This window comes from Chanodichthys erythropterus, chromosome 22 (assembly GCF_024489055.1).
Source record: "Chanodichthys erythropterus isolate Z2021 chromosome 22, ASM2448905v1, whole genome shotgun sequence".
Classification (NCBI taxonomy): Eukaryota; Metazoa; Chordata; class Actinopteri; order Cypriniformes; family Xenocyprididae; genus Chanodichthys; species Chanodichthys erythropterus.
In genome coordinates, this window is record NC_090242.1 from 9,695,632 (window position 1) to 9,721,464 (window position 25,833).

The 25,833-nt window shown below is 37.3% G+C and overlaps 1 protein-coding gene across 9 annotated transcripts in view; it reads right to left on the reverse strand.

Moving 5' to 3' along the window:
* Positions 1-25,833, reverse strand: part of rapgef6 (Rap guanine nucleotide exchange factor (GEF) 6) — a 112,542-nt gene that overhangs the window by 6,451 nt on the left and 80,258 nt on the right. For 8 of the 9 annotated variants that reach the window (XM_067375481.1, XM_067375480.1, XM_067375478.1 and 5 more), the window contains 12 exons: positions 23,742-23,985; positions 18,192-18,349; positions 16,935-17,175; positions 14,837-15,223; positions 14,101-14,312; positions 13,877-14,000; positions 9,860-10,077; positions 8,271-8,450; positions 7,939-8,076; positions 5,638-5,748; positions 4,759-4,933; positions 1,999-2,453 (listed from right to left, as the gene is read on the reverse strand). In XM_067375481.1, the coding sequence (XP_067231582.1) occupies positions 1,999-2,453; positions 4,759-4,933; positions 5,638-5,748; positions 7,939-8,076; positions 8,271-8,450; positions 9,860-10,077; positions 13,877-14,000; positions 14,101-14,312; positions 14,837-15,223; positions 16,935-17,175; positions 18,192-18,349; positions 23,742-23,985 (2,643 nt within the window). The remainder of the gene's footprint in view (positions 1-1,998; positions 2,454-4,758; positions 4,934-5,637; positions 5,749-7,938; positions 8,077-8,270; positions 8,451-9,859; positions 10,078-13,876; positions 14,001-14,100; positions 14,313-14,836; positions 15,224-16,934; positions 17,176-18,191; positions 18,350-23,741; positions 23,986-25,833) is intronic. The other variant, XM_067375479.1, reaches the window with a different exon arrangement.

Here is a 25,833-nt window from a genome sequence, read left to right on the forward strand (position 1 = left end):
TGGCCGATATTTAAATCTCTTTATGGAAAAAAAAATGGGCGATATTTAAATCTCTTTATGGAAAAAATGGGCGATATTTAAATCTCTTCATGGAAAAAAATGGCCAATATTTAAATCTCTTTATGGAAAAAAATGGCCGATATTTAAATCTCTTCATGGAAAAAACTGTTGGATATTTAAATCTCTTTATGGAATAAACTGTCTGATATTTAAATCTCTTTATGGAAAAAACTGTCCGATATTTAAATCTCTTTATGGAAAAAAACTGTCCGATATTTAAATCTCTTTATGGAAAAATGGCCGATATTTAAATCTCTTCATGGAAAAAAATTTACCGATATTTAAATCTCTTTATGGAAAAAAAATGACCGATATTTAAATCTCTTTATGGAAGAAAACTGGCCGATATTTAAATCTCTTTATGGAAAAAAATGGCCGATATTTAAATCTCTTTATGGAAAAAGTTGGCCGATATTTAAATCTCTTCATGGAAAAAAAATGACCGATATTTAAATCTCTTTATGGAAGAAAACTGGCCGATATTTAAATCTCTTTATGGAAAAAAATGGCCGATATTTAAATCTCTTTATGGAAAAAAAACGGCCGATATTTAAATCTCTTCATGGAAAAAAATTGACCGATATTTAAATCTCTTTATGGAAAAAAATGGCCGATATTTAAATCTCTTTATGGAAAAAAACTGTCCGATATTTAAATCTCTTCATGGAAAAAAACTGTCCGATATTTAAATCTTTTTATGGAAAAAAATGGGCGATATTTAAATCTCTTTATGGAAAAAATGGGCGATATTTAAATCTCTTTATGGAAAAAACTGTCCGATATTTAAATCTTTTTATGGAAAAAAATGGGCGATATTTAAATCTCTTTATGGAAAAAATTGACCGATATTTAAATCTCTTTATGGAAAAAACTGGCCGGTATTTAAATCTCTTTATGGAAAAAACGGCCGATATTTAAATCTCTTTATGGAAAAAATGGCTGATATTTAAATCTCTTTATGGAAAAAACGGCCGATATTTAAATCTTTTTATGGAAAAAAACTGGCCGATATTTAAATCTCTTTATGGAAAAAACGGCCGATATTTAAATCTCTTCATGGAAAAAAATTGACCGATATTTAAATGTCTTTATGGAAAAAAATGGCGGATATTTAAATCTTTTTATGGAAAAAAACTGGCCGATATTTAAATCTCTTTATGGAAAAAACGGCCGATATTTAAATCTCTTCATGGAAAAAAATTGACTGATATTTAAATCTCTTTATGGAAAAAAATGGCGGATATTTAAATCTCTTTGTGGAAAAAAACTGGCCGATATTTAAATCTCTTTATGGAAAAAAATGGCCGATAATTAAATCTCTTCAAGACAACACTAAATACAATGCATCTAGATGTATATCCGCAGGATCACTCGTATCATCATTATATATAATCTTATCTACAGACTGTTTATGATTATGTGAATTGACTGTCTATTATGTTACTGATTTTCTAAAGCGTCCTTGAGCTTGGAAAAGCCACTATATAAATGAAACATTTTATTATATATTATTATTATTATTATCATTATTATCGCCCAGCATTAAAACTAGCGCTGTGGTAAAGCATTAAGACATAACAGTCTGACTTTCTGTAAAGCTGCTTTAAACCAATGTGTATTGTGAAGAGTTCTATCAAATACATTTGACACTGATTAAATGCATCACATAGTACTTACTCTACACAACTGATGTCTTTATTGTTATATATAATATATAAAGTATAATGAGACACCAGTTTGTGCCATATCTGTGGAAAGCGCAGGACATCTAGGCTAAATCGCTCTACTGATAAATATATATATATATATATGTGTGTCTTCGAGGTATCAAGACACAAGCACTCAGCAGCGCAAGCCAAAGAGCTGCACATTGATCATCCAATGAGAGGATGGTGAAATCTGCCGGTGTCACATGTGGAAGCCGAAACCGAAGCTCACCTATGAGTCCTTTCTCCGTGCTGGACGTGATCATCTTGTACGCAGGATCTGTGCTGTGCTGCCCGTCGGAGGCGGCGTGATCTGCGGTCTTGCGTTTGATGGTGCCGCAGCTTCCCTCGTAGGTGTCTGACAGCGAGCTGGAGGACGTCCAGCTCTGTCTGGACTGACTGAGCTCAGGGTCGTCTCTGGAGCAATTGTCCTCCGGCAAACCCGGGCCAATCTCCACCTCGGCGATCGGGCCGCCCATGGGCGTGTGGCGATGGTTGAGCAGGTCCGGCGCTCGCTGGCCCGGAAGAGTCTGGAGGTTGTCGTGGGAGTTACTAGAGCAGGAGGTCCAGCTCCCGCGGCCGCTGTCGGCCATCTCAGTGGTGTGCTCAGGCACCGTCAGCTCCTCGCCGCTGGTGGACAACGGGAAGCTGGACTCCCTCACCGTGGACTGTCGAGACGATGATGAACTAGGACGAAAGAAAAGTGCACAAACGATCCCTCTCATTATAAAAAATAATTAACTGGAGACTTAAAGAACAATACGTTACAGCTCTCTTTAGCACTTGTGACTCTAAACTGAGTAGTTGATCATGCTTCAGTGACTTATTAGAGATTCATGGAAATGTCAATAACTGTTTTGAGATTGTGTGATTTTGTTCATTCAGAGCTTTCTTGCATTGAATGCTTTCATTCACACACATCTAATGTATTCACCATGCACATTCATTTTTGTTTTGAGTTCTCATAAACAACTGCATTGTGTATGATACTAATAAACAGCTTTTATGACCAAAACAATGCTGTGTTCTGGGTTAAACAAGCTTGTTGTATATGTGTACATACTGTATGTGTGAATAGCTTATAAAATGTGGAGATGCGTATCTGACACCTGTACTGAACTATGGGCAACATCACGACTGTGACGAGAAGAACCAGGTGTGCTTAAGAACTTTTTAGGGTCGCATCTTGTCACATCATGTCCTGTTTTTGGTTCCTTTACATGTCTTTGGTCTGTGTTACATTTATGTTTCAGTCAAACCGCACCAGATTTAGGATGACACATTTATTCAAATGAACTACACTAACAGAGCAATCGCACCAGACTTCATTTTAATCAAACCAAACCTGCCAAGTGTGAACACACCCTAATGTCACCTTGTGAGGAATATTCAGAGGAATATATTCTGCACAACTGCTGTAAACGGTGACAGAAAGGCAGTGAGCTGAGATGAAATATAACCAATAAGCCACATCATAAAGTTCAAGACTGCAAATGCTGAACCTGTTTTACTACAGGACAAATGAACATCCTTTCATAAATCCAGCTAAAGGTTAGTCTGAGATACCAAATGTTTTGAAAACTGTTTGGGTTTCTGCAGGTTTTAAAATCAAATTTACGACCTGAACACATAAAATGAACACTGTATGTCCATATGGCACAAATCCATACAATCTGAAAATAAATCATGTATCTCAGATTTTGGTGATGATTTAATGCTTTTTAAGACCCTTTTAAAGCCTGTACAAATAAAAATTAAGACCGTAGTGTCAATGTGTAGAACAATGTCTATGGTAACATCCTAAAACCATAAAATGACTGGAAAAATGACTATTTAAACTACTTTATAGTTCAAATTATATATATATATAATTTTTTTAATCATTATTTTAAATGAAAAACACTCACATTTAAGCCTTTAAACCATTTTTTAGAAAAGAGATGAGTCAAAATGATACATGATTATATATATTCATTAAAAATATGATTATATATAACACTCTAGATACCTATTAGATAGAATGAGAAATTAAAAAGCTTATTTTGCTAATACTAGTAAAATCTATGTATTGATTTCTTTCCTTCGTGTGACGGGGCGTTGAATTAAATGCCAGATACAGTTTATTGTGTACCAAAATATCAAGAATAAAGAGATTTTATGCATAATGCAACTTTTAATTATAAACAAGCCCGAAATACACAGGGACTCTTATTTTGAAATGTCTACGCTTCACTACCTCCAGCTTCTAACACTTCTGTTGCACTATTTAAAGGGTTAGTTCACCCAAAAATGAAAATAATGTCATTAATTGCTCACCCTCATGTCGTTCCACACCCATAAGACCTTTGTTCATCTTCAGAACACAAATTAAGATATTTTTGATGAAATCCGATGTGCCAAAAAAACAAAATAACGACTTATTTAGTGATGGCCGATTTCAAAACACTGCTTCAGGAAGATTCGGAGCCCAAATGAATCAGTGTATCGAATCATGATTCGGAACCGCTGATTCGACACACTGATTCATAACGCTCCGAAGCTTCCTGAAGCAGTGTTTTGAAATCGGCCATCACTAAATAAGTCGTTATTTAGTTTTTTTTGGCGCTCCAAAAATATTTTCGTTGCTTTATAATATTAATATTGAACCACTGTACTCACATGAACTGATTTAAATATGTTTTTAGTACATTAATGGATCTTGAGAGAGGAAATGTCATTGCTCAGGCCTCACGGAGCCATCAGATTTCATCAAAAATATCTTAATTTGTGTTCTGAAGATGAATGAAGGTCTTACGGGTGTGGAACGACATGAGGGAGAGTAATAAATGACATTTTCATTTTTGGGTGAACTAACCCTTTAAGATATTTCAGATGTTTATGGCCTACAAGTGAATGTCAGACTTTTTAAGGGAACCCTGAGGATGTTTGCTCATCATTAATCTAGCATTAATGATTCTGATCATGCTTGCTGAGGTGTTGTGGGATACGCTACCTCGTGCAGGGCTGACTGCAGTCCGCTGGAGTGTTTCCGGGCGTCTCTGACGGGCAGCTGATGGTGGGCGCGGTGGGCATGGAGTCCACAGAGCAGTTACTGACGATGCTGGAGCGGGAAGAGATCTCGCTGGAGTCGGACAGGTCGGACCTGCCGGCGGGCATGAGGGCGTAACCTATCGGAGAGAGCAGACAGAAGATCAGCGCAACTGCCGTCACACTCACAGGACATCGCTGAGCACGACTCGGACCCAACAAGAGCGCAAAACAATGCAAAACATCTGCCTTTATTCCACAACTGATGAAAGACTCACAGTCACATCATTATCATAAAGAGAAGAACCATATATGACGGCATAATCAACACATCAACGCATCTCCTCACTGAACAATCACACTTCAGAGCACTTTAAAGATCCTGTCATCATTCACTCAACTCTTGTGAAACACAAACGTGTGAAACCTGAATCACACATTCAACCTAATGGTGTTGTGCCAGCTTTGATCACTCAAATGCGAATGTGTAAATCTAATATAAATGACGACAAGATCTTCATCTCTGGCTGAACTAGTGCTTAGGTGACATTGACTGAGGAACAGGAACTGCACATAATGGCATGTGATCACACAGTTTTCCTCCTGCAGTGTCTGTCTGTCTGCTGCTTGGCTGCGGGCTTCAGACTGTCTGTCTGCTGATCGTCCTGTCTCAATGACTCAGTTCTGTCCCTGGACCTGCTCCTGTCTCTAAAGAGTGTGAAGGGGGACCTGAAGCGCTTGCGTGGGGTCTCTGCTGTGCGCTCTTCCTGTCTCTGTCTATTCTCTTCCTGTCTGCCGCTCTGACAGGTCATCCTCAGGATCTGTCTATGAAGGAAAGCCCCACCTATGCCGTACGTGCGGCCGCCTGCCGCTCTGTTGCCGACCTCGCTGGCCAGAGACGAGGACGAACCCGACAGGTTCAGCTGACCGCAGTTCTGTCTGGGAGCTCCGCCTGCTGTGAGAGAATGATGGGAATGTTTCATATCATTAAAGACACAATTAACCCTGTAATGCCTGAAATAATAGTCATTTTAAAGGATTCGTTCACTTCAGAATTAAAATTTCCTGATAATTTACTCACCCCCATTTCATCCAAGTTGTCTTTCTTCAGTGGAAAAGAAATGAAGGAAAACATTCCAGGATTTTTCTCCATATAGTGGACTTCACTGGGGTTCAACAGGTTGAAGGTCCAAATGTCAGTTTCAGTGCAGCTTCAAAGAGCTCTACATGATCCCAGACGAGGAATAAGAGTCTAATCTAGAGAAACCATCGGTCGTTTTCTAAAAAAAATAAACATTTATATACTTTTTAACCACAAATGCTCATCTTGCACTGCGCTGTGATGCTCGACGCATTACGTAATCATGTTGGAAAGCTCACGCTAAATCAAACGGCCTTTACAAAAAAAAGTAAAACAACAATATTGGACGATTTTGAAGTTGGAGGAGAAAATGAGTTTTTCGCCCTGCCGCGGTACTTTCGCCTACATCACGCGTGATCTTTCCAACATGATTACGCCATGCGTGGCGCATCACAGAGCAGTGTAAGACGAGCATTTGTGGTTAAAAAGTATATAATGTTTATTTTTTTTAGAAATGGTTTCTCTAGATAAGACTCTTATTCCTCGTCTGGGATCATGTAGAGCTCTTTGAAGCTGCACTGAAACTGACATTTGGACCTTCAACCCGTTGAACCCCAGTGAAGTCCACTATATGGAGAAAAATCCTGGAATATTTTCCTCAGAAACCTTCATTTCTTTTCCACTGAAGAAAGAATTGAACATCTTGGATGACATGGAGGAGAGGAAATTATGATGAACTTTTTAGTCTAGTTAATTACATGATGTGGCAATTAATAGTAAATTAATAGTATTTGGGTATATTTACAGACCAAAACAGTTTGGTTACCAATATTCTTCAAAATATCTTCTTTTATGTTCCACAAAATAAAATTAAGTCATATAAGTTTGAAACAACACAAGTATGAGTATTTCATAAATAGAATTTCATTTTTGGGCAAACTATCCCCAAAATATGACTTTTTTTTTTAAGTGATACTCTAAATAAGAAACTAAAACTAACAGTAGGTGGCGGTAAATGTCTAAATGAATAAGTCATTAATTCATTTGATTTGTTCAAACTTGCTGATTCATTCATGAATGAAGTAAATGGCTCTCTTTATAAATGGACCATTGAATCATTGATTCACTGACTGATTCATTCAACGTTGTGTGTTGCTTAGAGACGCATAACAGTTCTGCTCTGGCATTATTGGTAATATTTTTGTTACCAATATTGTGTCTAAAATATAACTTTTTCTTTATTGAACTGTTGTATAAACTCAATTTCACATTTGCACTCGTGCTATTCCGGACAAAACAGCACTTGTGTGATATTGCTTAACTATTGATGTTATGCTAAAATGTTTTTCATTTTAAGGGTGATAGAAATATTCTGTTTATATTTGATTGAATTATTATTATTGACCATTACTATATTCATAAAGTCAAATGGATTAAAAAACTGCCAAGATTTTAAAATAGATATTAAAATATATTTAGAGACAATATCCAAAAGCAAAAACTTGAAAGCAATAAAAACTATACAGTTGTTTAATAGATACAATTTCATGTAAAATGCCTTTCTTTTTCTTTCTTTTCTTTTTTTTTATCTTTTCTGTTTTTTGTATTACCCCTGACATGTATAGTTATATGTACTCTTGTTTGTAAACTATAATCTGTTCCTGTTAATCTTCAATAAAAATAAAAAAAAGTCACTAGAGACTTTTAAATTGAAAAAAAAAAAAAAAAAAAAAATTGATATAAATATCATACAGAGGCATTTTTGATTTTATGGTCATTATAACTCATTCTATAGGCTTCATCACGCAGCGAGCTGTCGCCCTGCTCATGTTCGTCACCATCAACTGTATCAAATGTAAGTCTGGGGTGGGACGAGTGCGTTAAATGCGTTAAATCATTTTATTTGAGTTATTCTTCCATAACTAATTAATTAAATTAACATTTTAATGTTTAGTTTTATGATCAAAGCTCTGTAGTTTTTTTCAAACATATAATGCATGTTTTTATGTTTGTGTTTTAGTGTGTCTGAAACACAGGCAGTCCAGCGGTTTGTTGGGGACGCACCTTTACGAGGAGATCCCTGCGGGGAGACGGTAGGACTGGAGTGCAGGGACGAGACGGTGGACGCGTCTTCGGATCTCTTGACGCTCGAGTCCTCGGCCGCAACAGCAGCTTTCTTCGGCGTCTGTGGCGAGTTGGGACCTGAAGGGCACAGCAGACAGATGACACTGACACAGCTCAGACAGCAGAGGGAGCTGTACGGCTGTCTCACTACAACAACACTCATGGCGTAAGTTAAAATTATATGTATAATTATTATGGAATTGTATCGTGATGATGATGCTGCACACGCCAGACAGACAGTGTGCGAGAGACAGATGGTGATGGTCACGTACTGAAGGAAGCGGCCAGGTCTTTAGCGAGACTCTTCTTGCGCAGCGGGTAAAGGCTGACGGGAGGAACCTGCAGCACCTGAGACACGCGGTTCTGAGGCTTGGCTGAAGACAGACCGGAGCGCATGGACACCGGGGACATGTCCGATTTAGTGGACCTCCGCTCGCTCAGGTTCTTTGATACTGCAGGAGAAAAACACACACAACACCAGGAACTGAGTTTGAGTGACAGGCATTTTTCATTTTGTCAGATGTTTTGTTTGTAAAGTGTGATCTTTACCATCATTAGCTATGTTTCCATACACCTGTTCAATCAAAAACTCACTTTAGCTCGATAATGACTTTTTCCTAGAGCTGCCGTAAAGTCAAAATAATCTCCGCCCATTCATTTTCCTATTATCACTGTGAAGCTGTTTTGAAACAATCTGTATTGTAAAAAGCACTATATAAATGAAGAAGACCTATTTTTATGCAAATATATTGCATAAAAAAAAGAAACGTTAGATGGAAAAAAATGTGCATTAAAAACGTATTTTGTGGTGGATCTATGAAACACATTTACACATTGTTCTCTTGAATGCATGGGACGTGTGATATTCCAATTTTGCGCATGCATATACAGTAATAAAGTACTTAAAAACTATTAGTTTATAGTTAATTCATAGTTTATATATTGTAGTCTCTACATTGTTAATATAAACATTTTAAGGATCACTTAATGTGATTATGAATGCAATTAATGTCTAATAAAGGTTGTTTTAAAGCACTTAATTTTCAGATTTTCCATGACCTAATCTAAAGTGAAAACCGTTTACTCCCATAACCATATGAACAACTCATTTATTACGTTTAAAATACTGTACATCACTTATATGTTTTATAAGTTGTTAACAAACCATAAAATAATTAACTATTTTTTGAGCTAATTTTGTTAATTACATTGGCAATGAATGAAAACCTCACTATTTGTATTTAGCCTATTAATATATTAACAATATAGAGACTACAATATATAATCTATGAACTTTAAACTAATATTAAATTATATTATTGTATACTAATTATGAAGTGTTACTAGTAAATCCATTAAATAATTTTAACAGATGCAACTTTTGATTTTCATAATAATATTAGCGTATGTTGAAATTAACATTAACTGAGATAAAAAATGCTGTTTAATGTTAGTTTATGTTAGTTTGTAAACAAATAAAAAACCTTACTGTAAAGTGTCACCATTAAATTCACAACTTTGGATGGAAACAGAGCTGCTGACATTAATTTATACAGTATAAGTGTGATTGAAGAGGCTATAGTAAACTCTCTACACATTTCTACCTTTTCTGAGATGAACAAAAAGGACTGAAATCATTTTACTTAAGGCATTAAGTTCCTACTAATCAGTTGACTGGCAGCATCACAAGATGATGCTGACTGAAAATAAAGCAAATCCACAAATATAAAGTCTAGCACTTGTCTGGCCGTCCATTAGATGGCAGTGACTGTCCTCAGACAAACATCTGAAGCTGGAGCAGCAGGTGAAGTTAGTTTTATCGGACCCTGCAGTGAGGATCGGTGCTGATCAGTGTACGCACGTGTGCTGTAGGCCGCTTCGCACTGCAGCGACATGATCTGGAACTTCTCCTCGTCCGTCTCCACCTCCAGGTGTGCCAGGTACTGCTTCACCTTGCGGGCCATCTGGGCGTCCTCGTACAGCTTCTTGGCGTTGAGCAGAGAGCTGCGCCGCACGCGCTTCTTGTGGTTGCCCTGGACGTCCAGCAGGTTTGAGTTAGTGCTGCCCTGACTCAGAGACCTGAGGAGGAGGAGCGGACAAGGAGTGAGACAACAACCTAAAAAACCTCACTGTCAGAGACGTCATTCCTGATGTTCAGTGACAAACGGGAAGACATTCACAAACAGAAATCCACTAAAATGTAAAGGTTTCACATTGTAAATGAAACTTAACGATATACAGTACAAGCATTTCTTCTTTTCTTGCAAATATGAAAAATGAAAACTAGGGATGCACAAATATGAACATTTTGGCTGATACCGATAACTGATAATTCTTTATATTTGAAAGTTGATAATCAACATATTGGCTGATAAATCTAAATCTAAATTTTTATATAATTTTTGAGAGCCTGATTATAAGGACAAAAGTGTCAAATTTTGGCTGATACCGATAACCGATAATTCTTTATATTTGAAAGCCGATAATCGACATATTGGCTGATAAATCTAAATCTAAATTTTTATATAATTTTTTAGAGCCTGATTATAAGGACAAAAGTGTCAAATTTTGGCTGATACCGATAACCGATAATTCTTTATATTTGAAAGTTGATAATCAACATATTGGCTGATAAATCTAAATCTAAATTTTTATATAATTTTTTAGAGCCTGATTATAAGGACAAAAGTGTCAAATTTTGGCTGATACCGATAACCGATAATTCTTTATATTTGAAAGTTGATAATCAACATATTGGCTGATAAATCTAAATCTAAATTTTTATATAATTTTTGAGAGCCCGATTATAAGGACAAAAGTGTCAAATTTTGGCTGATACCGATAACCGATAATTCTTTATATTTGAAAGCCGATAATCGACATATTGGCTGATAAATCTAAATCTAAATTTTTATATAATTTTTTAGAGCCTGATTATAAGGCCAAAAGTCTCAAATTTTGTCTGATACCGATAACCGATAATTCTTTATATTTGAAAGCCAATAACCGATATATTGGCCAATAAATCTAAATCCAAAGTTTTAAATAATTTTTTAAAGCCTGATTACAAAAACAATAGTCTCACCATTAAAAGTCATGTCCCAAACACACAATTATAATGTTTTCGTTATATATTTATGTAGTCTATATGACTTGTGCTGTACATGTTGAGCTTAACTGTATTTTACTTTTTGATGTGATTTTCAATCATATTTCAAGCAATTCAAAACCATCACAGTGAACAGTTCGCATCTATAGTGTTTCAGCTGAAGGAAATAATCCATTATTTATCAGATTTAATATATCGGCCATAATTTCTTATCGGGCCGATAATGATAACATTAAAAATGAACAAATATCGACCGATACCAATATGGTGGCTGATATATCGTGCATCCCTAATAAAAACTAATTTGTGAATCTTGTTTTTCAATTCCTTTGCATTGTTTATGAAATTGTTTTATTCTTGGCGAAGCTGCTTATATACGTACACTACCATTCAAAGGATTGGAGTAAGATTTTATTTTTTTTTTTAAAGAAATTAATACTTTTATTAAGTTGAATTGATCAAATGTGATGTCTAATATAATGTCTGTTTCAACTAAATGCTGTTATTTTGAACTTTATATCCATTAAAGTTTCCTGAAAATTAAAATGTATGACGGTTTCCACACAAATATGACTGTAACATTGATAATAATCGAAAATGTTTCAAATCATCATATTAGAATGATTTCTGAAGGATCATGTGACACTGAAGACTGGAGTAATGATGCTGAAAATTCACCTTTGATCACAGGAATAAATTACACTTTACTATATATTCACATAGAAAACAGTTATTTTAAATTTGTATTAATATTTCACTGTTTTTACTGTGTTTAATCAAATAGACACAGCTTTGGTGACTTCTTTCAGAAACATTTTTGGAAGTATTTATGAAATTTCTATTTGTGAAAGTCCTTTCATTTATTTGTGAATATGAAACGTTACACATAAACCCCATTTATTTGCCAATCTGAGCAAACAATGACTACAGCAGCATAATGCGGCCATGCAACGTATTCAGCTCCATTAATGCAAAAAAAAAAAAAAGAGAGAATAAATGGATCAAAACAGACGAGCACGATCTGTTACATGAAGATCAGTGGTTTAGAGGATGAGAGGAAGGAAGTAAGAGTTGCATGAGATGGTGTGTCCAGGTTAACGGTCATGACACATTCAGGACATGCAGGACAGCACACTTACCCTAAACTCTTCCACCTCTTCTTCCTGTAAGCAAAGCCCATGAGAGGCAGAAAACAGGTGAAGAGAAAGACAGAAATACTCAGACAGACAGAAACCACCACCACAAAGACAAAGAGAAATCATCTGCTGTATGGCCACGATCACACAGCAGCAGAATGCGCTTGTCGATCCCCGGTATTTGAGTCCTTAATATGGTTACGTTCACACACAGTTCACTTATTACAGGAGTGATAACCGCATTCAGCAATTGAACTCACACCTGTAAATTTTCAGGACTCAAAACCTTTTTCTCAGGAAAACGGCACTGTGTGAACAGAACCAGACTAGTCATACAGTGTGAGAGCCATGCAAATGTGTGTCAACCATCTGTCATGTGTGGTTTTGTTAACTTGCAGCCTCTGCCACCTCACTATATGAGCACATGAATGCATGAACTTCCAGAGCTGCACTGACAGTCACTTCATCAGCATTTTACCATTTCATTTGAGAAAACTACCGTCATATCATAAACACACAGCAACTCAAAGGTCTTCACTGCAACCCGTCAAAAGTTTGGTTTAACTTGAAGAAACTGTGACAGAAATATTATTTATATTACTGTTTTACAGTAAAATTTAGCTGCGTCTGATTTTAATAATATTACTAACACTAATAACAACAATTATAATAAATTATTTTTAAGGAATAATCTCAATTTTTCTTCCATGTTTTAATTTTAACAGTAAAGCTCTGTTGTGCAGCACTTTGTTTGACAAAAAAGTTTGTTTAATGCCATATGATTAAAAGATAAATTAAATTAATAATTTATGCCTCCATTTGATTGCCAGAAAATTTTTATTTAGACAACACAGAATTTCTGAAAAAAAAAAAAAAACATTTCATAGAAATGAAATTTAAAAAAAAAATAATAGTAAATGTTGTTGTTTTTATGAATTCAATTAATTAAATATGCTTTTTGGTTATTAAAATTTAATTAAACCATTAAAGTGGAATTCAGAAAACTTAAAAATGCAGATTTTTTAAATTCTAATTGTAACATAATTTAAAAAATAAAACAGATTTGAGAGAAAAAAAACGTGTTTCATAGGGCCCTAAAAAATAATTTTTTTGTTAAACTTTTAATAAACTGTTGTTAAGTTTCATGATTTCAATTAATTAGGCATGCTTTTTGATAACTAAAATGTAATTAAACCATTAAAAAAACGAAATCCAGAAAAATTAAAACAGAAAAAACGGAATTTGGGGAAAAATAAAATGGAATTTGGGGGGGGGGGGGGGGAATGGATTTCATAGGGCCCTAAATACGGGTTTGACAGTGTGAACGTAGCCTGTGAGTTCACAGAAGCGAGCAACTGATTGACATTAAATTAATTTGACATGTAAATAAAAACATGAGCTGTAGGGCGAGACCTGATCTCATCTGACTACACTTTTGATATGTGCATTGCTGCATAAAACTACCAGACTTTCCCACCCAGTCTTGTGTGACGTGAAGACAAACACTGTTTTCTTTCACAATAACATGCACTAATGAGTCATTCACAATAAGTGCAGGAATCAATTCTGATTTCCAGTGGACTTTGAGTTTATGCTTTCCTTTCACTCTGTGTGTCTGTGTGCAAGTCTTCACCTCTGTCTGAACATGAGCGCCGGGTCCATGTTGGCTGATGTCATGCGCACAACGTTTCGGATCTCCTTGGCGATCATTCTCAACTTTTCGAAATTCACCAGGCCGTCAACACTCGAATCATTACCTGAGCAAGATAAGAGATGTTGGACAGTTTAAGGACCTGAAACGTAAAAACCCCTGCTGACTAACCATTACAGGCACGTGCGTAAACTTGACCTACTGACCTTCGTGTAGGAAGGTGAGGTCTTTCTTGACAACAGGAAACAGTGGGATGATGGGAGGCTGCACGCTCTGGCTGCTCAGTATGTTGCGGTATTTGGCCATGTTGCGTGACGGGTCGAAGATGTCCTGAAGGTCGCGGAAAAGTTTCTCATACTTACTGGGTAATTTCTCCCACGTGCTCCTCAATCGAGCTACTGAAGCCAGATTAAGACCACTGAAGACCACAAAAAAACAACGCATGACTTCCTGAACATCTGCATCTCCACATAAGTTCAAACACCTCGTATAGAATCAGAAAGAGCTTTGACAATTAAATAATAATAATAAATAAGAGGGAATCTGCATTGTATGATCTGATGAAGCTGCATTGCCACCATAAAACACTGATGACCAAGAGCATGTCAACTTTTTCTAAATGTTATCATAAGTGATTATTTTATTATTATTTTGTCTTGTGGATGATTTAGAAACATCTGTTGCAACTTTATCAGGGCAGCATCACTAACATAACATAAAAATAATAAAAAAAGTTGTATGTTAACTTATTAGCTTAACTCATTGTTGAGACAAACAAACAAAACAAGACACAGATAACATCCGTGCAGCAGCATCATGACAGATTGAACTATTTGTTAGGTGTGTCTCATATTTAAATGGCAGATTAATTTCTTATAATCATTGAGAAAGTGGAAGGAGAACAGCTGGAGAACTGACAGCTCGACCGAAAGGCCGACTCACCTGATGATGGCGAACATGGAGTTGAAGTTCTTGCACTCGCGGCAGTGCAGGGCTATTTTGATGAAGTGCTTGATGGTCTTCATGCGTTTGAGTGCGTTGGGCTCACGGAGGATCTCAGTGGCCACCCAGAAAGTCTCCTGGTTGATGATCTCTTCAAACTGCTTCAGATGGCCCCCACCGCCACCGCCCGGGTCCAACTTGTACAGGTCGTCCACGTACTCGGTGGACTCTATGTTCCGGAACAGGCCGAAGTCTCTCATGGAGAGCTGCGCGGCCACCTCCACGGTGCTGAGCTGCAGGAGGCTGATCTGACTCTCCCTCAAGAGCTCCTGAGCGTCTTCATCGGAGCAGAGCGTCTCTGTCTCCATATTGTTCTTCAGGTAGTACCTGAGCAAACACACGAATGACGGGATTACTGTATAGCGTGTCTTTGTGGCTGTCAGCATCGGTCATGTCCAGTGCAGCTTTATTGAACAGCACAGATCATTGTGTCCCTCTGGGATCTATTAGCTATGTAGACAGTGTAATCTGTCAATCTCAATGGTGTTTAGGCCTTGATGTATTTAAATTACATATAAAATTTGGATTACACAACAAAAAACTAATACATTTGCATATAATGCATACATGAAGCAGGTAAGATTTCTGTTAACAAAAAAAAAAAAAGTGTCATAGTTAATTAGTAAGTTCACCCGCCTCCCATGCCAGAAATGCGTGTTCGAATCCCACTTGAAGCGGTGCCAGTAGAACCAGAAAGGGTTATAGTGGTGCCGTGACCCGGATGTGAGTGAGGTTTAGGGGGATGAGTGTAATGGAGGCCAGCTAGTCAGAGCTTGGTGAGTAAACCTCGCTCCCCTGGTCTCATGAGGCGCACTAGCAGCTGATACTATGTGGTCCTTGTTAGCGTCTGCCTCCCATGCCAGAAATGCTGGTTAGAATCAAGCTCAGACCGATGCAAGTAGAAACAGAAGGGGTTTTAGTGGTGCCGTGACCCGGATGGGAGTGAGATTTAGGCGGATGAGTGTAACAGATGCCAGCTAGTAAGAGCTGTGTGAGTGAACCTCACTCCCCTGGCTTTAATAGGTTTGAATTCTGTTTGGAGCGGTGTAAGTACAACTGGAAGGAGTTACTGTGGTACTATGACCCAGATGGGAGTGAGGTTTAGGGGGGTGAGTGTAACAGAGGCCAGCTAGTCTGAGTACCTGGCCTCAAGAGGTTTGAATCCCACTCGGGGCAGTGCTAGTATAACCGGAAGTAGTTACAGTGGTGCCATGACCCGGATGGGAGTGAGGTTTAGGGGGGTGAGTTTAATGGAGGCCAGCTAGTAAGAGCCGTTGAGTAAACCTCACTCCCCTGGTCTCAAGAAGCACACTCTGAAATGCATCGAAATTCACATTCCGTGCCCACCTCCCATGCCAGACACGCCAGTTCAAATCCCGCTCAGAGTGATGTGAGTAGAACCAGAGGGGATTTCGATGGTGCCGTGACCCGGATGGGAGTGAGGTTTAGGGGAGTGAGTGTAACAGAGGTCAGCTGGTAAGAGCTGTGTGAGTAAACCTCACTCCCCTGGTCTCAAGAGGCACACTCTGAAATGCAGCGAAATTCACATTCCGTGCCCACCTCCCATGCCAGAAACGCTGGTTCAAATCCCACTCAGAGCCGTGTGAGTAGAACCAGAGGGGATTGCAGTGGTGCCGTGACCCGGATGGGAGTGAGATTTAGGGGGGTGAGTGTAACGGAGGCCAGCTAGTCAGAGCTGTGTGAGTAAACCTCAGTTCCCTGGTCTCAAGAGGCGTACGTGCGACTGACACTATAGGCTATGGTCCTTGTTACCATGCCCACCTCCCATGCCAGAAACGCCAGTTCAAATCCTGCCTGGAATGGTGCTGTGACACGGATGGGAGTGAGGTTTAGGGAGATGAGTGTAACGTAGGCCAGCTAGTCTACTAGCAACTGACGCTATAGGCTGTGGTCTGAACTCTGAAATGCAGCGAAATTCACATGAGCTTATGTTTTCCTGCATCAGCATGAATGGAAGTCAATGGAATGAAATGTGTAGTGTGACCGGCCCCTTAAGTGGTTCTGGTTCTGCTCTTACCTGCCGTTGAGTTGGATGCGGTCAGCTAGTTTTGAGAGCTGGTCCGGCAGCCGGCGTTGTTTGATGACCCCTTCAGAACTAACAGAGACCTCACACAGCGAGTAGGTCTCCGAAGCGGCGATGAGGCCGAACTCGCTGACAACATGCGAGACGACATCTTTGGCTGTGGTGTCTTTACTGATGATGATATAGCAGCTCTGCTGGTCGGCTTTGAACACGCGGATCACCTGATCTGGAATGTCTGTAACGGCCAAGAGGAAGGAGATGCATTTAAACACACGGGACAGGCGAAGGCATTTGAAATGCAGGTCAATGATGAGATGTTTGGCTCAGATCTATTCATTTATTTGGAAAACAAGGCAATGGCTTAAAAACTATTGCATCACGCTCATGATTTAAATGACAGAAATCGCTCAGGTTTCATGAATATCATCTTCACTTGTGTTTTGAAGATGAATGAAAGTCTTACGGGTGTGGAACACAATCCACCACACTGAAACATTTTCACATGCTTTTGGACATTGAGTGTAAAACGTTTCATGCCACAAACTCATAACCACATGCAATTAACATTTTAACAAAATGGCATAAAAGAGTTGAAACAGAAAAGAGTGCATGACGTGTACAGTGGGTGTACTTACAGTAGAAACCAGCCACTGGAGGAGCCAAGAAACACACAGAAAGTAAAGAGAGAGAGAGAGAGATGACACATGACAGCTACAGCACACATGATCCACCACTGGAGACATCACAACTAATCTAAAGCTCGTTATGAACATCTCTCGTACAGAAAATCATGCTGCATATTAACTTCAGCTGATTTCCACATTCTTATGCAGTGGATCTGAAACCAGCCGCAAGCTTTCATTTGACACAACCCAGAGCTGAAGTTGCAGAAAGGAAACATTTACTGGAATCCTTACTAGCATCCTCATATATTCTAACTTAATGTCTAATCTAAATGTGGAACGCTTGAAATAAGGAGCAAACAGCTTGATGTCCACTCATATACAGAAGAAACCCTCTATTGTGAAAAAATGTACAAGAGCACTTATTTTTATCAAGGGTGTCAAGGGTGCCTTTTTTCCACTGCCCTCTTGTGTCACTGCACACTGTTCTCAGATACATACAAGTAAATTTGGTGCAAATATTGTGTAAAATCAAGCTTTGATATTTTCAGCGCTATATGATGATGTGTGCGGTCATTATACTGGCTTTGGGTGAGTGCACTGGTTCTCTGATGGTGTGATGTGTTACCTGAGGGGTTGCTGAAGTCCAGTACGCTGGCGGCGGGCTGCAGCAGGTCAGGACTGCTGGACGACAGACTGCCTGGGATGGGCATTATGGCCACGCTGTGCCGGCACTGCTTAGTGCCCACAATACTGTCATCCTGAGACTGAGACAAGCCACTGTCGCTGCGGACACAGAGAGAGATGGATTACATCCAGCACAAACATTAACACTGCATGTTGATGAACACACACACACAGATGGAAGAGGCGGACATTTAGGCCGTTTTCACACTTGATTTGACTGGACTGAGACAGACCGAATGTGATTTTACTAAAACAATAACTACTATTAATAAGAAAAAACAGCTGTTCTGCAACTGGTTAACATCCTCCAATAACCCTACGTGATGTCAAAGAAAAGGGAAAGATGCTTCAGAGAAAGATCACTGATAAATTAAGAAGAAACAGAGGTAGTTTTGATTTGCTGTTGACAAGTTTTCATCTGCTGCAGATGGATTGCAATAGATGTGAAGAATGCGAGCTGCTCACCGATGGTCATGATAAAAGCTGTGGAGTCTAAACAAACTGAACTGTGAACCTGCAGTGTGAAAGCGCTCTAAACACACACGAGCAATGAATATGCACACACAATCCATGAATGAGACACAAGCCTGAGATGACCAAACACAGCAGAAGGGCGAGCACATGTGACGTCTCAGACGAGAGGAAATAGTGCTGTCTCATGGGTAAATTCGCTGCCAATCAGACGCTGACCTTTACACAGATGGGCTAATTTACATTCTGCTGTCTCGATCTCAGGGCAGAGAGACAGACAGACGTGACGATCAACTCTGAGAGCATAGCATCACTAACACAGCCTCTCCATCCATCACTTGACTCCATGAAATGCCCCTCAAGAACAGATCCGGTACAGCAGGAAACATCAACACAAATGCACGAACAACATCCCGAACAGTTGTAGATGGAGTAAAGCACGTCACATCAGATTCACGGGTATGGAAGCCCATTTCCACCACATAAGAAAAAAAAATTATGCTTTGGTAAATTTTGGTAACTTTACTTAAAGGTTAGATTTTTGTGAATAATTTGAATGAATGAAGATTAAGAACAGAAATTACAAAAACAAATTGTCACAGGTGCTAATATTTGTGGAGCCCACTGTAATTATGACATACTAAGTCATAATTATGAGATAATTATATATCATAATCAAAATAATGAGTTGAAATTGACAAGCTGAAATTATGAGATGTCATGAGATAAGTCGAAATTGGCATACTGTTCTAATTATGAGATAAGAAGTCATTAGAAAAGTCGAAATTGACATACTATGTCATTATTATGAGATAAAAAGTCAAAATTATGAGATAAGTCATGAGATAAATCGAAATTGACACTGTCATTATCAGATAAAAAGTCAAAATTATGAGATAAGTCAAAATTGACATACTATATCATTATTATGAGATAATTATATATCATAATCAAAATTATGAGTTGAAATTGACAAGCTGAAATTATGAGATGTCATGAGATAAGTCAAAATTGGCATACTGTTATAATTATGAGATAAAAAGTCATTAGATAAATTGAAATTGACAAAATATGTCATTATGAGATAAAAAGTCAAAATTTTGAGATAAGTCATGAGATAAATCGAAATTGACATACTATGTCATTATTATGAGATAAAAAGTCACAATTATGAGATAAGTTGAGAAGTCGAAATTGACAGACTCATAATTATGAGATAAAAAGTCAAAATTATGAGATAAGTCAAAATTGACATACTATGTCATTATTATGAGATAAAAAGTCAAAATTATGAGATAAGTCAAAATTGACATACTATATCATTATTATGAGATAATTATATATCATAATCAAAATTATGAGAAATTGACAAGCTGAAATTATGAGATATCATGAGATAAGTCAAAATTGGCATACTGTTATAATTATGAGATAAAAAGTCAAAATTATGAAATAAGTTGAGAAGTCGAAATTGAAAGACTCATAATTATAAAATAAAAAGTCAAAATTATGAGAGGTCATGAGATAAATCGAAATTGACATACTATGTCATTATTATGAGATAAAAAGTCAAAATTATAAGTCATGAGATAAGTTGAAATTGACATACTATGTCATTTTTATGAGATAAAAAGAAAATGAGATAAAAAGTCAAAATTATGACGTCAAAATTATGACATACCAAGTTACTGTCCAAGCATTAAGTAAAAATAATGTAGAAATTTAACAATTCGAACTTGAGATAAAATCTGTCAAAAAATATAAAAAGTTGTGATGAAAAGTAAATTATGAAATTTTTTTTCATGTCATAATGACTTGTATCATAACTTTGATAATTTTTAATCTCATTTTCTTTAATTATGATTTGCCATAGCAGGATTTTTACATGAATACATATAAAAATAAGAAATGTCATTTTTCTTCTTATTTTTCATGTATACATGACACAGCTAGTGTTTGTCTAGGTCACGTGACAAATAGCGGTTGTGATTTCACAGAAACAGGAAGTGAAAAGAACGACTTCCACACAAGACGTGAAAGCACTGTGACTGCATGGTCATTTACACAAGGAAAAGCTGTTGACCAATGACAGAAAACACCTAACAAGGCACGACATGACACAAGCTTTCCTCGCCAATCACAGCTTTAGTCAACAGGAAATGTTGTTAGTCGCAGCATTTGATGTCTGTTGTGCTGTGTTTGTTCCATAACTGTGTATTAAACATCATGCTCTGATTGGCTGTTGGAAACATTGTGCCTGGTTAGGATATGTTGGAATTCTTCGTGAAATTGCAGGAAAGAGAAAAAGTGAAAAATATGTTGTGATCATGCACAAAGACATCTGTGAACACAATAACACAGTTTATGTGAAGATGAAACGACATGAAACACAATGTTCACGCAAACAATCTCTTCTGGCAGAGGTTGTGCTGCACTACTCTTAACATTATGACATCATTTCATGATAGAGAGAGAGAGAGAGAGAGAGAGAGAGTGTATTGAGCAGGTGTCTCTTACCCAAACAGTCCCCTGTGCAAGTGAAGCAGCCATAAAAACAGAAGACACGTGATGTCAAGCAGTACAAGCATCAAGCACAGAGATGACCCACAAACACAAGCCCGTGAAGCACTCACATACACAAACACACTCATACTCTCACACACACACTCTTACTGGGCTCACATTCACCCCAACTTCAAAAAATAAAACGTATACTGTGCATGAGCAACATGAAGCCTGTTTTAGGACATTCAGATTTTTTGCACTGTGACATTACACACTGTTCTAACCAGACATGACACACAATAAAATGTGTCTTTGTCATGGCTGAGAAATGACACCCCAAAACATCATTTAAAGTCATTATTGTGTTAGATGAGAAAAGTCATCCATCTGAAGTGTCATTTAGGTCTAGTAACACAAACTGTTTAATGCAGCTCAGAGGTGGCATGGATATGAATGAAAAATGAAATGCTCTAAATATGAAACTAAAACCGCCAGTAGGCAGTGGCAAGTCACTGTCTTAATGAGTGAGTCGTTGAATCATTCATTCAACTGATTCATTCAAATGTGATTCATTCAGGAACGAAGCAAGTGGCCGTCTTTATGAATGAGTCACTGAATCATCGGCTCACTCAATTCATTTAAAATCACAGATTCATTTAGTAATTAAACACCGCTGTGTTTTTCTCTAGAGACACGCAACAGTTTTGCTGTGGCTTTGTTAAATTTTTACTGCCGAAACTAACAATATTGACAGTATTGTGTCTAAAGGCCAATTCACACTCCACAGACAAATGCCAACAAACACGTCAGTCGGAGTCAGATCAGTGTGTTACCCATCACCGTTTGTTGTCGTTGGTCCCCTATGACAACAAATACCCCTAACCTCATGAAAATCACATTCAAATCATATACTATCGTAATTGTATGTTAATTAGCGTCATAGTTTCATGCATAGAAACATTTCTCTGGGAAGTGAAAACACAAACAGGCAGTGCAGGAAGCCGCCAATGGTCATCATATTGCATAAATCATTGAATAATGAATATAAATTATGATTCTGTCTAATAAATATTAAACTATCGCACTTTTAGACTATTCAGTGCAGCTGTGTGAACACAAATAAACCACAGCAGACGTGAGTGAATATGAATGCGTATCAAAATATCATGTTACCAACTGATTATTTTGCACTCCTGACATAAATTAACTGTCACTGCAATTGAATTTGATCATAAACAGTGAAAATTTACTGAAGCTGAAGTATTTAATCTTTCTAATGAAACAGATCATCTAGTTTTCTGGATCATTTCTAGTATGTGCCCATCTTTCCCGGTCACAGCAACCACGGCTTCACCCACAACCCCTTTTCGTTTCCTACACCCTTATTTCAGGCGAAAAATGACACATAAAGACATTCTGACTCAAAGTTTGTTGGTGTTTGTTGGTACAGTGTGAACATGACAGTTATTTTTCACAAAAGTCCAAATCCAACCCCCAACTTGATTGTCTGTGTTGGTGTTTGTCTGTGCAGTGTGAATTGGCCTTAAAATGTAACACAATATTAACTTATTGTTTATTAAACTGTAGTATAAAATTGAGTATCACATTTATAATCATGCACATATTTGGGAAAAAACACTCTTGTGATATTGCTAAAATGTATCATATGATATAAATATGAGACAAAAACCCATACTGGGGCATTTTTTGCCCTATATCTTCAATTTTGGTGGAATTTTAAATGCATTATAATAGGTTTTATCACGCAGTCAGTTATTAATCTGCATCATGTTTGTAACTAAAATGCATGTAATATAAGGTGATGTACAGGTCATCAAAGCGCTAATAATTTTAACATGTAATTTTTTTCCATAATTAATGAATGCCACCAAAAGAATCAACAGCCTTAGTTAAAATGGTTTGATTATTTACTTATTCATTTTGTTGAAAGTGCAACAGTTGTGCACTCACAGAGAGGGCCAAGATCTGTGATTGATTGTCGATGGAATCTTATTGTGTCTGGTTAGGACATGGTGTAATTTTCATGACACTTGAATACATTTTCTCTCACCACAATGAGAAAACAACAATATACTACAGGGGTGTCCTGTCCTGCCTCTGGAGGGTCACTGTAAGATTAACTCAAAAACGCCTGTCTGAAGTTATCTAAATAAACTAAAAATAATAAAACATCTGGAATTGTTAAAGAAATGTGCTTAACTGCCTAACTGAAAACAATGTCAGAACTCTTAAAATTACTAAAACAGACATTGATTTCTTTATTCAGGATGTAATTTCTTATTTTTCCCCCCTTTTGATTGAGCTGAACATCTTTTCATGAGCTCCTGATGGTTATGATGACCAACTAATGGACACCAAACTAAATGATGAATGGAGGTTTGTTTAAACCTTGTGAGAGCGTAAGAATGACACGGACAAGAATGAGGAAAAGAATAGAGAATGGAGTGACCTCAAGTGATTTTCCACCATCATCCACATAGGAACGTGTCTTTACCTAAAGGGTTTTGGGGGCAGGATGTTGAATCTGGTCTTCTCCAGCATCTTACGGATCTTGTTGCGTCCTCCGGACACAGTGTTGGCCTTCAACTTCTTGCGGTTCTTGCTGTCCGAAGGAAACTCCATGTCTCCGGGCAGATCCGGGATGGAGAAGCGGTTGCTCTTCCTCTCCTGAATCTTAGGGATGTGAGGACCACCGTTCTTCTTCTCGTGCCTCACGCGGCTTTGAAGCTCTTTGAAAACTGCAAGTCAAAATCAAGTCAAATGTATCTGTATAGCTTTTTTCACAATACACATCATTTAAAGCAGCTTTACATAAAGTCGGACAGTTTTTTTTTTCCCATAAAGAGATTTTTAAGTATTTTTAAATCATATTCAAAATTAAATTTTTTTTAGGGTAGCTTTTTCTTCATTGTCTTGTTTTTTATCTTTCATATATATAAGCATAACTTGTTTTACTTTGTGTGTGTTGTATTCTCATTTGATTGTTTTATGTAAAGCGCCTTGAGAAGCTATTTTAAAGGCGCTATATAAAAATAAAGTTATTATTATTATGATTATTATTAAATATCGGCCAGTTTTTTTCCGCAAAGAGATTTAAATATTGGTCGTTTTGCTCCATGAAGAGATTTATATATCGGTCGGTTTTGATCCGTAAAGAGATTTAAATATCGGTCAGTTTTGATCCATGAAGAGATTTAAATATCGGTTGGTTTTGATCCGTAAAGAGATTTAAATATCGGTCAGTTTTGATCCATGAAGAGATTTAAATATCAGTCGGTTTTGATCCATAAGGAGATTTAAATATCGGTCGGTTTTGTTCCAGAAGAGATTTAAATATCGGTCGGTTTTGATCCATAAAGAGATTTAAATATCGGTCGGTTTTGTTCCAGAAGAGATTTAAATATCGGTCGGTTTTGATCCATGAAGAGATTTAAATGTCGGTCAGTTTTGATCCATGAAGAGATTTAAATATCGGTCAGTTTTGATCCATGAAGAGATTTAAATATCAGTCGGTTTTGATCCGTAAGGAGATTTAAATATCGGTCGGTTTTGCTCCAGAAGAGATTTAAATATCGGTCGGTTTTGTTCCAGAAGAGATTTAAATATCGGTCGGTTTTGATCCATAAAGAGATTTAAATATCGGTCGGTTTTGCTCCATGAAGAAATTTAAATATCGGTCGGTTTTGTTCCAGAAGAGATTTAAATATCGGTCGGTTTTGATCCATGAAGAGATTTAAATGTCGGTCAGTTTTGCTCCATGAAGAAATTTAAATATCGGTCGGTTTTGTTCCATGAAGAGATTTAAATATCGGTCGGTTTTGTTCCAGAAGAGATTTAAATATCGGTCGGTTTTGGTCCGTGAAGAGATTTAAATGTCGGTCAGTTTTGCTCCATGAAGAAATTTAAATATCGGTCGGTTTTGTTCCATGAAGAGATTTAAATATCGGTCGGTTTTGTTCCAGAAGATATTTAAATATCGGTCGGTTTTGATCCATGAAGAGATTTAAATGTCGGTCAGTTTTGCTCCATGAAGAAATTTAAATATCGGTCGGTTTTGCTCCATGAAGAAATTTAAATATCGGTCGGTTTTGTTCCAGAAGAGATTTAAATATCGGTCGGTTTTGTTCCAGAAGAGATTTAAATATCGGTCGGTTTTGATCCATGAAGAGATTTAAATGTCGGTCAGTTTTGATCCATGAAGAGATTTAAATATCAGTCGGTTTTGATCCGTAAGGAGATTTAAATATCGGTCGGTTTTGCTCCAGAAGAGATTTAAATATCGGTCGGTTTTGTTCCAGAAGAGATTTAAATATCGGTCGGTTTTGATCCATAAAGAGATTTAAATATCGGTCGGTTTTGTTCCAGAAGAGATTTAAATATCGGTCGGTTTTGCTCCATGAAGAAATTTAAATATCGGTCGGTTTTGTTCCAGAAGAGATTTAAATATCGGTCGGTTTTGATCCATGAAGAGATTTAAATGTCGGTCAGTTTTGCTCCATGAAGAAATTTAAATATCGGTCGGTTTTGTTCCATGAAGAGATTTAAATATCGGTCGGTTTTGTTCCAGAAGAGATTTAAATATCGGT